This window comes from Leucopleurus acutus, assembly GCF_964270905.1.
Source record: "Leucopleurus acutus genome assembly, chromosome: 7".
NCBI lineage: Eukaryota > Metazoa > Chordata > Mammalia > Artiodactyla > Delphinidae > Leucopleurus > Leucopleurus acutus.
In genome coordinates this window covers 99,755,027-99,769,753 of record NC_139150.1, presented here as the reverse complement: position 1 = coordinate 99,769,753, position 14,727 = coordinate 99,755,027, and the positions used below count along the sequence as shown (strand labels likewise).

Sequence of the window (14,727 nt, the reverse complement as noted above, 5' to 3'; positions counted from 1 at the left end):
GAGACAGGTCCCTTTGCTATGCAGATCCCACTCTACTTAAGGGCCCCTGCTGGCCACCAAAGCTCGTAGTCAACTCTCCTCTGAGTTCCTATAGCACTTGCTCTGCATGGCTTATTTGGATATTTAACTTGTAAATTGCTTGCGCATTCCCTTCCCCCATTAGCTTGCAAGGACCCTAGAAACAGGGACATGTATTACATTTCTCTGTCTCATTCTTCAAACCTGTCCCTGTACTAAATGTCCCCCACCCCTCAGTCTGTTCCACTGCTCAGGTTGGGGGAGGGGTCTTTCCTGCTTTAAGGGAGTAGGTTCTTTTTCATCATTTCTCTCTGAAGCACATCATCTTGACTGCACTCCTCACCGTGTCTCATCTACACCTCCATTGTGGTCGTCTCTCCCCTCTCTAGGGTGCTTTCAGGGGCAGTTTTTGGAACCTGGCATAGTAGATGGTTCAGCACATCAGCATGTGAAAGTGCATTTTCAGGCTGGAAGATAAGCACATAGTCATAAATGATGAACAGAGCCTCTAATTTCAGGGATGCATACGTTGTGGCATAATTAAGAGGGAAGCCTCGTCCTTGGAAAAGATTTGCAAAAAGGGTTTATAATTGCAAGGACACAGAATTAGTTTTAAGGCTTCTTGACTTTTGTGATAATCTCTAGGGCTTCTTTATCAATTTGTGCCCAGATGATGTTACTCAAGTCAAAAGCAATTGGCTTATCTGTTCTTTCTGGCATCTCACGGCTGAGCACAGCCCAGGTGGGGTTAGGTAGGGCATACTGATCAGAGATGGTGGATTCTGTTTATTATAATATGCCCGTGTGGACTTAGAGGTCCATAATTGCTTGACATTCCTGGAAGTGTCCCCAGAATGGTAAGTCTAATACCACGGATGTCTTCTTAGTAGGAGTTAAATTGGTTTTGTGATGCTTTTCAAGGAAGGAAAACATCATAGAGATGGCATTGCCTCCTGAAGGCTGGAGGCTATTGTTTAGTTTGGAGAACAAACACATCACGGATTGCACGGACGCTGCCTTTTGGTGGGAGAGGCAAGCGGCGGCTGGCTGCAGCCCCGGTGGGGTGGCAGCCTAAGAAGGTGGCAGTGAGGTTCGATGTCACATTTCTCTCCTTTTCCCTTAGGTTGCCTGATATGTGCAGAAGGTGTGGGATCTTATGAAAACCTCTTGTGAGTTTATCTTCTGTTGATTTCAAGATCGGGGCAATATCAGAATATGGTTCTCCACCCAGAGTTCTTGATGCCTGGGGAGTTCTAGAGGTAGGACACGTCTTACATTTTAAGGTGCTTAACTCCGAGTGTTTCTCAATGAGCGATGATGATTTGTGGGTCCCTGGCAGTATTTCAACGGATTCCCTGTCCATGGACTTGGATGAGGTTTGCGAGAGGGCGGAGCTGACTCACTGCTGGGCTGGTATGTGCATGTCCTACTGTGTCACACGCCTCAGTCACAGGACACTGCGGTCTCCACAGACTTATCAAACCATTAGAACCATTAGGCGTTAGCAGCGACAATAATACTCATTGAGTTCACAAAACGTTTCCAGATCACCTGATTTAATGATACCCCATGCTTTGTCTTTTCAAAGACACGTTAACATTCTGTATTCTAAAGATCTTTAATTATTGGTCCATCAGGCGGGGAGTGGGTGCTGGGGACATGGCAAAGAACAAATCGGCCACGGCCCCTGCTCTCATGGAGCTTACGGTTGAACGGTGGAGACAGATAGTCAACAATAAAGCATGATGATGGCTGTGAGGAGGTGAGGAAAGAAAGCAATGGCTGCTTATCGCCAAGTAGCCTTGGCTCTGATTTTCCTCAAAAAGACCCACATCTCTGAGGCTATTTGGAGAAATCTGTTGGTACTGGCCTCTGGTTGGGCTGTTCTAATGCAAACCTAGACCTCCATTTCCTTTCCAAGAGACTTTGGCCCTGCCCCATGGCTTCTCCCAGAGCGGGTCACGCTGTAGGTCTCTGAGTTTGCTGCCGGTGGGCAACAGGAGCACTGGCCTGGCGGTCTGGATTGAACACTCTGGCCCTCAACGGCTGTGCCCAAGGGCGGTCGGGGAGCTGGGGAGGGCACACTTGCTGGTCGTTGCGGGGCCCTGAGCCCAGCTGATGGCTACCCGGGAGCCACACCACTGTTAAGCATGAGTGGACATATTGCATGGTGTTGTAAGGAAGGCTTTTATGGTGGAGGCCACTCCTGGAATGTCTGCAACATGGGGTTGTCAGAGAATAAAGCACATTTGTTGAGGACTTTTTGTGTGTTGGGCACTGTGCCAGAGCCTCATGTATGCCATTTCAGTTAATCCTAAAGTGCTTTGATGTCAGTACCTCCTGTTCCTTCCATTTTAGACAGGAGAACATTGAAGCTCAGAGAGAATAAGTTACTTGCTGTCGGCAACACAGCCTGTACATGGCTGAGCTGGGACGGATCGCGGGCTCGGCACAGTCCAAAGCCCAGCTCTTTCTGCTCCCCCGTCCCCGTGTCATGCCGCATCCTGCAATCTTCCTGACCGGAGGCTTTCCTTGGACCCCATAAATGTCAAGCTTGATGACGTGACAATGGAGGACTTTACTGTGAATTCTGCACTCAAGGGGGATGGGCAGTTTATCAACCAGGAAATCCCCCAGACTGCAGCGTGGAGACGGATGTCACGGCCCCAAGGTGTAAGTACAGCTGCCCTCAGCCAGGCGCCTTTCCTTCCAACAGGATCTGACAGCCGAGGCACTGGCAACCAAGGACTTTAGTGGCTCCTCCACTGTCAGAATGTGTGTCCTAGGTGAGTCCCTGGTGTCCTCAGGTGCCCATGAGCCCTGGCCTTCCTCTGAAACCTGCTGGGCATAACAGTCCAGCAGTCTGGCCACGGCAGTCTGCTCCTCAGTGGGAGGGAGCCCGTCTGAATCCCAGTCTCGTTGACCGGAGCACTGTCTCTCTGACTAACTTCTGCCAACTCTTGTCTGCACCTCCAAGCACTGACTAGGGTTCTGCTAAACCTAGACGGACCTCGGCAATCAGTGAGGACTCCTGCTAAGTGAGTGTATCCACTGGATTCATGGACATCAATAGTAGCTTGATGTCCAATTTGGACTCAAATTGGATTCTGTGATTTGGGCCCAGGATGGGGATGGGGCCCACTCTACCTCTAAGTTCCTTCCCTCAAATCCTAAACTGTCTTCCTACTCTTTCTGGCCCACGGATAAGATTCTAACACATCTTGCGTCTGAGCTGAGGCTCGTGGATTCTACAAGTTGATTCCATCACAAGGTCCAACCTTCTATGCAGTCAGTGAGTGATGGTACCCAGGTTGAGCATGGCTTTAATCAGGCCTTAAAAATTCATTATGTGTCTTGTTCTCAGCTAAGGTGGGGGTGGGGAGGTGATGGGAGAGAAAACCTGGGCCTTTCTCATGGTCAGGGGTACAGCCTCTATCTTTTCTGGACACTGTCTTCCCTAAACCTTTTAGGCGATGGTTCTTAACTGGGTGAGATTTTGCTTTCCCGGGGAGATTTAGCAATGTCTGGAGATATTTTTGGTATCACAGCTAGAGACTTGCTATTGGCATCTGGTTGGTTGAGGCCAGGGTTTCTGCTCAACACCCTGCAATGCACAGGACGGCTCCCGCAATAAAGAATTATCTTACCTCAAGTGTACAAAATGTCGATGGTGCCAAGGCGGAGAAATGCTTCTTCTTTTTTTTTTTTTTTTTGCGGTACGCGGGCCTCCCACTGTTGTGGCCTCTCCCATTGCGGAGCACAGGCTCCGGACGCGCAGGCTCAGCGGCCATGGCTCACGGGCCCAGCCGCTCCGCGGCATGTGGGATCTTCCCGGACCGGGGCACGAACCCGTGTCCCCTGCATCGGCAGGCGGACTCTCAACCACTGCACCACCAGGGAAGCCCATAAATGCTTCTTAAAGTGATGGTGGAACATCTATACTTGAGGCCAGGGGCCAGCACGGATCCAAGTCGCTTGTGTGCAGAAGTGTCTCCTCTTGTTCAGGTGCATATCGAAGGAGTAATTTCAACAAGCTCAGACTCTTGCATCTTCCCGTACATAGAAAAGTGCTAAATTCATTAACTTGAGATGTGTAATTTTTCTTTAATTAACAGTAATCTTTTGATGTTCCAACTACCTGTTTTTTTTCAAAAACTCCTATACCTCCTGGCTTCTCCCTTACCTCTTTGGAGCAGTCCCTCAGAGCTATCTGAGAGGCTGCCTCCCAGGCTTAAAGTCCTCAGCAAGTCCGCTGAATAAAACATAACTCTCAGCTTTTAGGTTGTGCCTTTTTTTTCAGTGGACAGGACCCAGGGTCCAAACCCATGACCAGGGCCCCTTCTCCCATTTCCTCCTCTCTGTCCTGCTCAGTGCTTTTTAGGCCCATTCTGTACCCTCCAGGTTTCTTTCCATGATAGGATTTGAGAGCCAGACAGAAAGGACCCTGCACTTAAGTCACCGAGAAAGACCTGTTGACCGCTCTCCAGGAAAGGCCCTGTTCTTAGAACAGAAAGGCCCACCCTCTGCTCTTTGAACCGGAAGTGAAAATGTTTTCCATTGCTCCATGTGGTGCAGAGAAGAATTTCTTGCTAAAGAAGCAAAAACTGGGCTTCCCTGGTGGCGCAGTGGTTGAGAGTCCGCCTGCCGATGCAGGGGACACGGGTTCGTGCCCCGGTCCGGGAAGATCCCACATGCCGCGGAGCGGCTAAGGCCCGTGAGCCATGGCCGCTGAGCCTGCGCATCCGGAGCCTGTGCTCCGCAACGGGAGAGGCCACGACAGTGAGAGGCCCGTGTACCACAAAAAAAAAAGAAAAAAAAAAAAAAAAAAAGAAGCAAAAACTAAAATCAAACCCAACTTGAGTTCTCACCCACCAGCCTTAGGGTTCAGCGGGATTCTCTGTTCTGCATTAAAAGCAGGCTTCCCTGCTGTGCCTGAGAGACCATCAAGTTCAAAATCCTCATTCTGCACATGGTGAAGCTAAGGCCCAGGGAGGGGAGTGTCTTGCCCAAGGCCACCCAGGTGACCGGTGCCAGAGCCCAGACCAGAAGCCAAGCCGCTTGGGGTTGACCCCACCCCAAATCACTGGGTACAGGAACTCAAGAGGTGAGAAATGTTAGGAATGAATTCCAGTACATCCCAGCACACTTACTGGCTTTCAGCAGTGGGGAGGACACTTACCTCCTGACCTCAGCTCCCTGGTTGATTCAATACCGACAGCGCCCATTTGCATGGCTTTCACATCCAGGATCTCAGTTTGATCCTTGTTTCCTCTGTGAGGGAGGCAAGACTGGAATCACTGGTTCCCACTTTACAGAGAATAAACCAAGGTGCCGGTTAAGTGACTTGCCCAAGGTCACATATCTATTGCAGAAAGGGAATCAGAACCCAGGTTTTTCTATTCAAAGTTCCTGGAGGCCCTGCCCTGCAGGTGTGTGGGCCGCCAGCTGCTTCTCCCTCCTTTTCTGCTCTGCTCCTCTCTGGGAATGCCAGGCAGATGCTGCCCTAGGCCCCTTCTCCTCCTTGTGCCTGACTTCTTCCCCTTCCATATCCATGAGCATGTTATTCCCTCCTGTAACTTCTTCCTGCTCCTTCTTCCTGGTCCTTTTATCTTTCAGACCGCATACTTTTCTGCCTGATGCAGGCTTGGCCCCTAGATGGGGGCTGGGTCGTTTGCATATGTGCATCTGTACCGTGGGGCTTAGACTGTAAGCAGGTTCCTGGGGGTCAGTAGGGGAGGAGCTTTGGTATGGGGTTCTGGACGTCTTCTGAGTTTGGGCACTTGGTTACTTCTCTGGTACCCACTCGGACACTCTCCATGGCTGGGTCTCAGTTTTCCCCTCTACAGAATGAAGAGGGCTGCTCCTTGCACCCCTTCAGCTTGGGGATTAATTCTGCCAAAAAGGGGTTAAAAAATGTAACTGAGCTTAGTCCAGATAGAGGCCTGGTCTGCTCATTTGCATGTAAACATCTCCTCAGCAACCCCCCCCCCACCGCGCCCTACCCGCCCCCTCCCCCCCCCGGCAATTTGCATCTCATTATCCAGGTGCATCCTTGGTGATTCCCCCCTAGACTGGTCTTGTTGGGTTTAGTTCCATCTCCTCTTCGGCCCTAAGAGCCTTTCTCCTGCTGTCCTGGCTCCAGAGAGGCTCTTAGCCATGACCTGCCTCTGCAATCCTGGCTGCAGGCTGTTTCCCAGTCTCTCAACTTTCCCTCTGCAGAGCAGCCTCTGCCCAGGGCCCAGGGCCCAGGGCCCAGCCAGGGAAACGGCGAGCCTGAACTGGGGCCAGTGTGGGTGTGTTTAGTGAGAGGGGGCTAGCAGGGCAGGAGGGGCTCCACCTGCACATGTGAACATAAAAGACCTAGGGTGTAGTTGTATGCACACACACAGACACATATACACACGCACTCATGCACGCACGCGCACGCACACACACACGCACACACACACACGTTCACCTTGAGCCCTCTGCTCTGTTGCCGCCATGCCAGGTCATCTTTGTGCAACCTGTCTTTTGCTTTAAAACAGAGCTTGATATGTGTTTTATGTGAAGTCGCCCAGGTAAAATGTTAGGGGGAGGACGGTAGGAAGGCAGGGACAGGTTTTGTGTTTTATGGCCCAGCCCTGCTCCCCAGGGGCAGACTGGACCCTGGGATTCCCCAGCACTGCCCTGCCCTTCCTAGCACAGGAGTGTCCCCAGGGAAGCCAGTCCTGTAGCCTCTCCTTTGGTCCTACCCCTGAAAGCCTGGACAACTGTAGTAGGGGCTGCCACATCCAGAGACGAACAGAGGGCCCTGGGGAGAATGAGGAGAAGAGCCCTTGTGGAAGGTGGTCACGATCTGCCTGGAGCCGCATGGTTGGGCCGGACTCCCTCTGCTCAATGACGTCCCCTGATTAGCTGAGTCAGAATGGGCTCTGCTACTGTGGAGACTGAGGAGAGGGAGTGAGGGGCAGCAGATGGGGAAGCAGGCCATGCATACTGGTCACTAAACAGCAGCATGCACTGGGGCAACAGCACTGGGAGGTGTCAGGCAGTGACATCCAGTCCCATTTGTTCATCCGGTGACTGCTTATAGAGCACCTCCCGAGGGCAGGGCATTGCATTGTGTGGTTCCCTGGATGTAGCAGTGAATCAGACAGATGCATGACCGCTGTAAGAAATGTGCAGCCTGGTGGCAACTCAGACAGGTAACCATGGCAGAGTCAGATACATGCGAAGAAGGAGAAGTTCAGGGTCTGGGATGGTTAATTCTGTGTGTCAACCTGGCGAGGCCACGGTACCCAGATATTGGTCAAACATCACTCCAGTGTTCACTGTGAAGGTAGTTTTCAGAGGAGATTGGTATTTAAATCAGTGGACTTTGAGTAAAGCAGATTACTCTGTGCAGTGTGGTGGGCCGCATCTAATCAGTTGAAGGCCACATGAGAAAACAGATGGAGGTCCCCTGAGGAAGAGAGAATTCTGCCGGTAGATGGCCTTCAGATTCGAGTTGCAGCATCATCTCTTCCTTGGGTCTCCAAACTGGTGGCCTACCCTGCAGATTTTGGACTTGCCAGCCTCCACAACTGTATGAGCCAATTCCTCTGTTTCTCTGGAGAACGCTGACTAATATGGGGTCGTCTGGGAGTGCCTAGGAAGGGATTGGGAGCACAGAAGGCTTCCTGGAGGAGGCAGGCCTGCAGCTCAGGAGGAGGAAGGAAGGGTGTTTGAGGTCATGCACCAGGAGGGCAGGAGTGGTGTGGTTGGATTAATGGCAGCGGGTCAGGCTGGCCAAGTCTAGAGTGTGAGCAGTTGCAAACTAACTCTGTGGCCTCAGGCAAGGCCTTTGACTTCTTTGAACGTCAATGTCCTCCACTGTGAAATGGGAATGTAGTCCCAATGTATGATCAGGCCATCCAAGATGGCTGTTCTCTTGCTCTCTGTATGTCCCCTGCTCGACCAGAACCTGCCACACCTACGCCCTACTCACCTGGCTGACTTTCCCTTTTAATCAGTAATCAGTAAATGTGTACCTGCCCCTGACCCCAGCTAGTCTTCTAATCTTTAGGTCAGAACTATCTCCACTATGATAGTTTATCAAAAGCATGGTGAGGGACATTCCCCTCTGCTGGTTTCCCTGGCAACCAATGAGCCAATTCCCCTATAACCAGTAATCTCCCTCTTCCCCTGCTGCCATGTCCTGCCCGCAGCCTGGGCCGTACGTGGTGGGGTATCGCTCCAGGAGCTTGCTCCAGACGTGTAAGCGCCCCCTTCCATTATACCATTGATGTCTTTGTGGCTGACTCCAGGCTCTTTCTTGGGCCTTGAGGCTGGGCAAGTGCAGGGCTTGCAGGCCTGTGGGATGCAGCCCAACACCCAATAACCTCCTTCAAAGAGCTTCGGGGAGGATGCAGATAAGATGCTGGAGGTGAGCGGCACGGCAGGTGGTGAGAAGCTGAGGGATGGGCAGGGTCCTGCGGCCCTTTTGAGGCTCTGGTCGGGCAGTACGGTGGTGGCTGTGTGGGCCGGGGACCTGGTGGCGCTTCCTTTAGGCCTGGGACATGCAAGGCAGCAAGAGTGGTGCAAAGGGGTCCGCCTGGCTGAGGAGGCAAGAGAAGGAGCTTCTTCCCTGACTTGCTGCAGGGACCCTCCGGGCCTCTGTGTCCCCGTCTGTCAAATGCGGATGGAAGTTGTCTCGAGAATCAAATGAGATAATGTGAAAATGAGTAACGTGACAGAATGCAGCGTGCTCTTCCGGTCAGGGGAAGGGAGGAGTGGGGTGAGCGGCCTGGGCCAGGGCTGGGCGCGTCCCGTGTGGCCCTAGCTGGGGTCCCCTCAGCTGCCACCCCTGCAGATTTTGGCCCCGAGAGGGAGTGCCTCCTTGACTTTTGCTCCTGTGGGCCTTACTCAGCTGCCCCTAGTCTGGGCCCTGGAGGTGAGAGCTGCCATGAATTTGTGCAGGTGGGGTAGGTACTCTGGGTGGCCCGGTTCTTCCAATGGCTTGGGCGGTGTTTTTGCAGGGGGCTCACTGCCCAAGGTGACCACGCAGCACTGGCTGGGGTGGCGAGCTCCTCTAATGCCCGGAGAGGAGGGCAGACGGGCAGCATCAGCGCCACTGGGGAACTTGCTAGAGATGCAAATTCTAGCCCCACCTCAGCCGGTGAATTTGATTTCAGTCAATCAAATTCAGCCCCACCCTAGACCCAGTGACTCAGAAACTGGGGATGGGGCTAGAGAGCTGCGCTTTAACAAGCCCTCCAGGAGATGCTGATGCCACCGCCGTGTGAGGGCCACTGCTCTGTGGGCCTTTGGCAGGGGTGGGAGGGGCCTTTGTCGATTGACTGAAACGATTCATCTGCACAGAAAACAACTCGCTCTTTCTTTTCTTACCCCTCTGCCCCATTTCCCCCTTCCTTCTTCATCTCTTCCTCTTTTTTTTTTTCCCCAAAGACATGAAATTTCAACCTCCACCATGGGAGGTCCCAAAGCTTCTCAGACTTCCTGGCTCACCTTGGAGAGTGGAAGCCTGTTCCTGACACCGCTTCTACCCTGAAAAGAGACCAAATGATTAACAAGTATCTGAAGAGAGATTCAAATACTATGAATCAGAGAAATGTAAATTTAAACAATCGAGGGGCGACCTTGAGCCCCAGAATGGCGCAGGTCAGAAAGCTGGATGAAGCAAGGAGTTGGTGAGGATGTGTGAAGGCGGGGCCTCTCCTGAAACGCAGGTAGGAGTGTAGGGTGGTACCCTTCTTTGGGAAGGCAATCTGGCAATTTAGAGCTATTTATTTTCTGTAATTATTTGACTCGAACACACCTCATGTAGTGCTTACTGGGCTTAAGATACTATTCTAGGCAATTTACAAATTCTGACTCCATCATTACTAAGTTACTTAATTGACTATGCGTTTGCCTTATGATCCAAGGATCCTACTCCTAGGAATGGATTTTGGCAAAGATCTCCCACAATGGATAAAGGGACATAAAGGTACACACAGGTATAGAGGGACAGGTATGCTGTTTGTGGCAGAGGGACGCTGGCGGGCCCCCTTGGTGTCCATCAGTGTGGGATGGACAAATGGACTGTGATGGGTGTGTCCTACACAGTGTTGCAATCATCGAACCAGCCACCTACAGCAAGGATAGGTCTCAAAAAAGTGTTGACCGAAAAAAGTACAATGCAGACTAGAAATTCATAACACAACACCGTTTATGAAAATTCAAAACATATACTTATAGCAATGCTCCATAATTTACAGGGACATATGCACAGTTAAGGATATGCAGCAAACATATCAGAGCAGGTGCCTCTGTGGAGGAGACGGATTTGGAGTGGGGATGGGAATGAGGGGACAGGAAGGAAGACACGAGGGGACCTTGTTTTATCTGGACGCTGTCTTTTTTTTTGGAAGAAAAATTAAGTCTTATGTATTTTTAAAACCATACCACTAGGAAAATATATCACAGTCTTGAAACAGCAAACAGACAGGCTATATTATCATTTCAAGTAATAAGTTGGTAAAAACACAAGGTCCTTAATAAAACGATAAGGTGCCAGAACTGGGGCAAGAACAACGCATGTTGCAAAAGTAGTATTTGGTAACGGAGGGCTGTCCCTTTTTTTGCTCTAAAGGAGTCACAGCTTGCCCGAGTTGCTTACTTTTTCTCCTTTGACCTTCGTGTTGCCAAGGGATTGTTTCAACAGAGCTCTGTTATCACAGGGGGCAAAGTAAGCAATACTGGGTGTAGGCTTTCATTCTATTTTGTTTTATGAAAACCAGATTTTTCCAAAGCCAGTACTTCATAACTCTCTTAATTAAGCAGCTAACAATTCCTCTTTCACTGTTCATTCTTGAATACTAGCATATGGCACAATCAAAATCCCCTTTCCCTTCAAGGGTGAGTGTCACTGCAAGATTGTCTTGTCACTCGGCTGACTCTGCGGCAGACAGCCTCAGGGCTCATCATGGCTGCCAGTCAGAGGGAAGGTTTGCTTCCCCTACCATTGTGATAGCGCTTCTTATATTTTTGCAGGGTCTCCAGGCTGAAAGATGTCATGTGTGAGAATTTTAAGAAATGCGCATCCACGTCCTGACGGCCAGAAATGAATATCCGCAAGGACCCTTTCAAAGTTTTTATCGAAACTACCTCTTCCAACTCTACATCTTAAAGTAGCTTCATGCCCCTGTATATAAAACAAAAGCACGCAAAACAAATCCCCAGAAGCCCCCTTTCCCCTTCTAAATTAGTGACCTCATGGATTTTGTTTTATTTCCAGTTTGTGGGAAACGTTGTAGTGATCCTTCTGGTAAACAGGAGGTTGGCAACAAACAGAAACACCTCTCCTCACACTCCACCAGCTCATAAGCAGGTCAGATGAACCTGCCAGCCTGTTGGTATCTGTGTACTAAGAGAATCTGGTACCTTGGAGGGCTGTGGTTTGGTACAAGGGAGACTCCCTGTTGCCAGGATAAGCACTTGCCACGTGAAATTCAGGATCACAAAAACTCTCCTGTGCTATCTCTGACCCCAATTTTAGCACCAGGTTTTTTCACTTTCTAGGTTTCAAACACAAAGGAACCAGTGTCCAGAGGCAAGTGATATAGGCCTTAAACTTGCTGCCATCCTTAATTTCCTCATTCATAAACCTTCCTTAGAAAACCCAAATCCCCATTTCTCTTCTTAAATAGACTCCTGCCTTCAGCCCCGATGGCCAATAGCAGACATCTACTTCCCAATGGATGAGAGAGACTCCTTCATCTTCTTGGTCATGGTTGGGATGAGGTTCATGTGGTCATCCACACACGTGGTCACGCAACTCTCCAGCTGCCGCTTCACCTGAAGCTCTTTACTCCCTGCATCAATTGAATCTTTGGCTTTGTCGTTGCAATGCATAGTGCACCGGGCCAGGCGGTCCTGGAACTTCTCCAACTCGTTGGTCACCAGGGCCTGGGCTTGAGCCAGAGGTGCATGGCAGCGCTCAATGCACTGGTGCACTTGCTGCATGGACGCCTGGCTGTCCTCACAACAGCCGGCGCTGCACCGGAACATGAGGCCCTGCATCTTCCGGATGTTCTCTCTCTCCAGACTCTTCACCATAGAGTCCACCGCCTCCTGCACCCGGAGCTGCTGCAGCTCCGCCATGGCGACATGGCACTGGACGCTGTCTTAATAACGTGCTAGGGGTGGACGAGTGTGATAAACCTGACTGTCTGCACCTGTGCCCTAAAACAAGAGAGAAAAATGAAGCTGCCTTTCCCCGTTGATGGCTTTAAGCTGAAGAAAAGCAGGTCCAAGGGCAGTGGGCTGAGCATGCAGGGCAGGGTGTGGAGTGTGGCCAGAATTTGACTCAAAACTAGTCACTCAAATCTCTGTAAAATGGGAATAATGGTAATAATAATAGCAGTGATAAAGTGGTTATGATACCAGTGTCACATGTTCTAAAGTGACTGACCCACAGCAGGTACCCAATAGCGGCCCGTTTCCTGCTTTTCTCGTGAGCGGCACTCTTGGAGGTTGGAGGTCAGAGATCACTCATGCCTTGAGAGTCCTTCAGAGCCGCACATGTGAGTGCAAGGATCTCAGGGCCAGGGCAGGCTGTGCAGGTGGAAACAGAAACACAGCTGTGTTTCTTCTGTACAAAAGGAGAGAGAATAGCATAACAAGCCCCCATGCCCCTGTGTTCAGCACTTATCAACATGTGACCGGCCAGTCTGGGGGATTTTTGGCCAAAGGGACTGTAGTTAAGAAGAAGAATGATAATGCCTGATGTTTGTATAGAATATTGTTAAGTCCTGTACACAAATGTCTTTTGCATAAAGTATTTGGTTCAATTTTTACAACAACCCATGAAGTAGATATTGTTAGTCCCATTTTAGAGATGGAAAGACTGAGGCCTGGTGCAGTGAGGTCACTTGTCTGCCAGGGGCAAAGCCTGGCACTGACCCTGGGAGTTCTGGCTTCCAGTCCAGCCCTCTTACGCTGTTGGTAGTCCTATCTATACCACTCATTAAGGGGGTGGTCTTGGGCGAGACCCCCTCCCCTTCTGGGCCTTGCTGCCTCTAGCTGACCCTGAGAGGCCCTTCCTTGGCCTGGGGAATGGCTGCACATCCTCCCGGCCCCTCTTTGAGCTCCATGCTCTCACTCCCTGGTGTGTCCTACTTAACAGGAAGTGGAGCAGTTTAGGAACAACCCAGAAAGCAGAGCGACGCAGCCCATGTAGCCCGGCAGCCCCTGCTCCAGGGGCCCAGCGCTGGCTCTGGGCCACTGGTTGGAGAGAGGAGCCCCCGCGAGGTGGCAGTGGTGGGGGGTGGGCCGGGAGAGGCCCCCCTTGTTTCTACCTAGAGCTCATTTTGGCTTCTGGGGCCCAGAGACTGGAGACCTGGTGGCTTAGGAGATGCCAGGGAAGAAAACAGGGAGATTTCTGGAACTCCCTCAGGGGATACTCAGCTCCCAGCCAGCACTAGACCAGTTTCCAGAAACAGATTTCTTTTTTTAACGACTTTTTTCCCCCATGGTGACCCACTTTTGTAGCTGAAGGCCCAAAGGCACTCCGGCTACCTCTTTGAGTCATTTTTCTGAAGGACAGGCCCCCTGGCCAGTCCTCACTCCCTGTACGCTGGTTGGGAGGCAGGGACACCCAGCATCTTCCGAGGTGGGGAGGCCCCCAGGGACTTAGGGTTCCTGGAGCCTCCACTCCCTTCCTCAGTCTGGAGCCCTGGCTGAGTTCCTGAGACTCCACTGGGAACTTCTGCTCCTGAGTTCTCGGTCACTGGCAGGTGCCTTTGGGAGGTGACCACGGGCGGAAGAGGGCACGACAGGCAAAGAAGTGATGGTTCCAGGCAGAGGTGCACGATCTAATGTGCACGATTCAACATCTACACATTGACCACTCCCTAAACACCCAGCCCTGGAGGATGCAGAGGGGCTCATGGAGCTGCAGGTGTAGCCGAGGGCTTTGGGGGCGGGGTGGGAGTTGGCGGCAACTCCCATAGCAGCAGATGTACAGAGTTACTGTTTCGTGACTGGAATGGACTGGAGAATACTGGACACTCAGGAAGAACAGGACCACGTTACTGCCCTCAGGGATTTACAACTTAGTTGTATACACACACACACACACACACACACACACACACACACACACACACACGCGTACGTGCATATGCACACATAGACATGCCCACACTGTTACACAGGTAAAGACACACACACAGGGAAGTCATGAAAGAAAGTTAAGCACTTGGCTTCCGCTGGTGTGACTGAGGATTTCTGAGAAATAATCAGTCCAGCTGGATCACACGAAGAAGGCTTTGCAGTGGGAGTAGCGTTTGCATTTTATTCTTTGTGCACGGGGATGTATAGGAACAGCATTCCAGGCAGGGGAACAGCATGAACAAAGGGGTGGAGACTCACATGAGCCTTGTTTGCTCAGAGGACCCCGAAGGAGACCTATCTGCCTGGGATCGTAGTGTCTGGTACAGTCTCCCCGAGGTGGCCACGAGTGCCCAGCCTCGGGAGGTAAAGGCAGGCAGAACTGGCTGTTTCCAGACCCAGGGAGCCTGGGAGACCCTGCGTTTCAAATGCTACTGCACTTTGGTTAGTCTGGGCGCCCGGGGGATGGTTCTGAATTATCTAGTCAAGCCCAGAGGTGGAAGCAGGTATGGGAGGGAGACCGGGTCACTGTGGAGGCCTCGGTGGGACAAGCAGGGCCCGTTTCCCCTGGTT

The 14,727-nt window shown here is 51.4% G+C and overlaps 1 protein-coding gene across 1 annotated transcript; it reads right to left on the bottom strand.

Annotated features, from left to right (window-relative positions):
* Positions 1-10,422: 10,422 nt before the first annotated feature.
* Positions 10,423-12,144, bottom strand: LOC309963692 (protein FAM136A; the record flags this gene model as incomplete). Its single annotated transcript, XM_082842215.1, has 1 exon — positions 10,423-12,144. The coding sequence occupies one exon, from the start codon at positions 12,142-12,144 to the stop codon at positions 11,728-11,730; it is 417 nt and encodes a 138-aa protein (XP_082698341.1). The 3' UTR covers positions 10,423-11,727.
* Between the last annotated feature and the right edge of the window lie 2,583 nt (positions 12,145-14,727).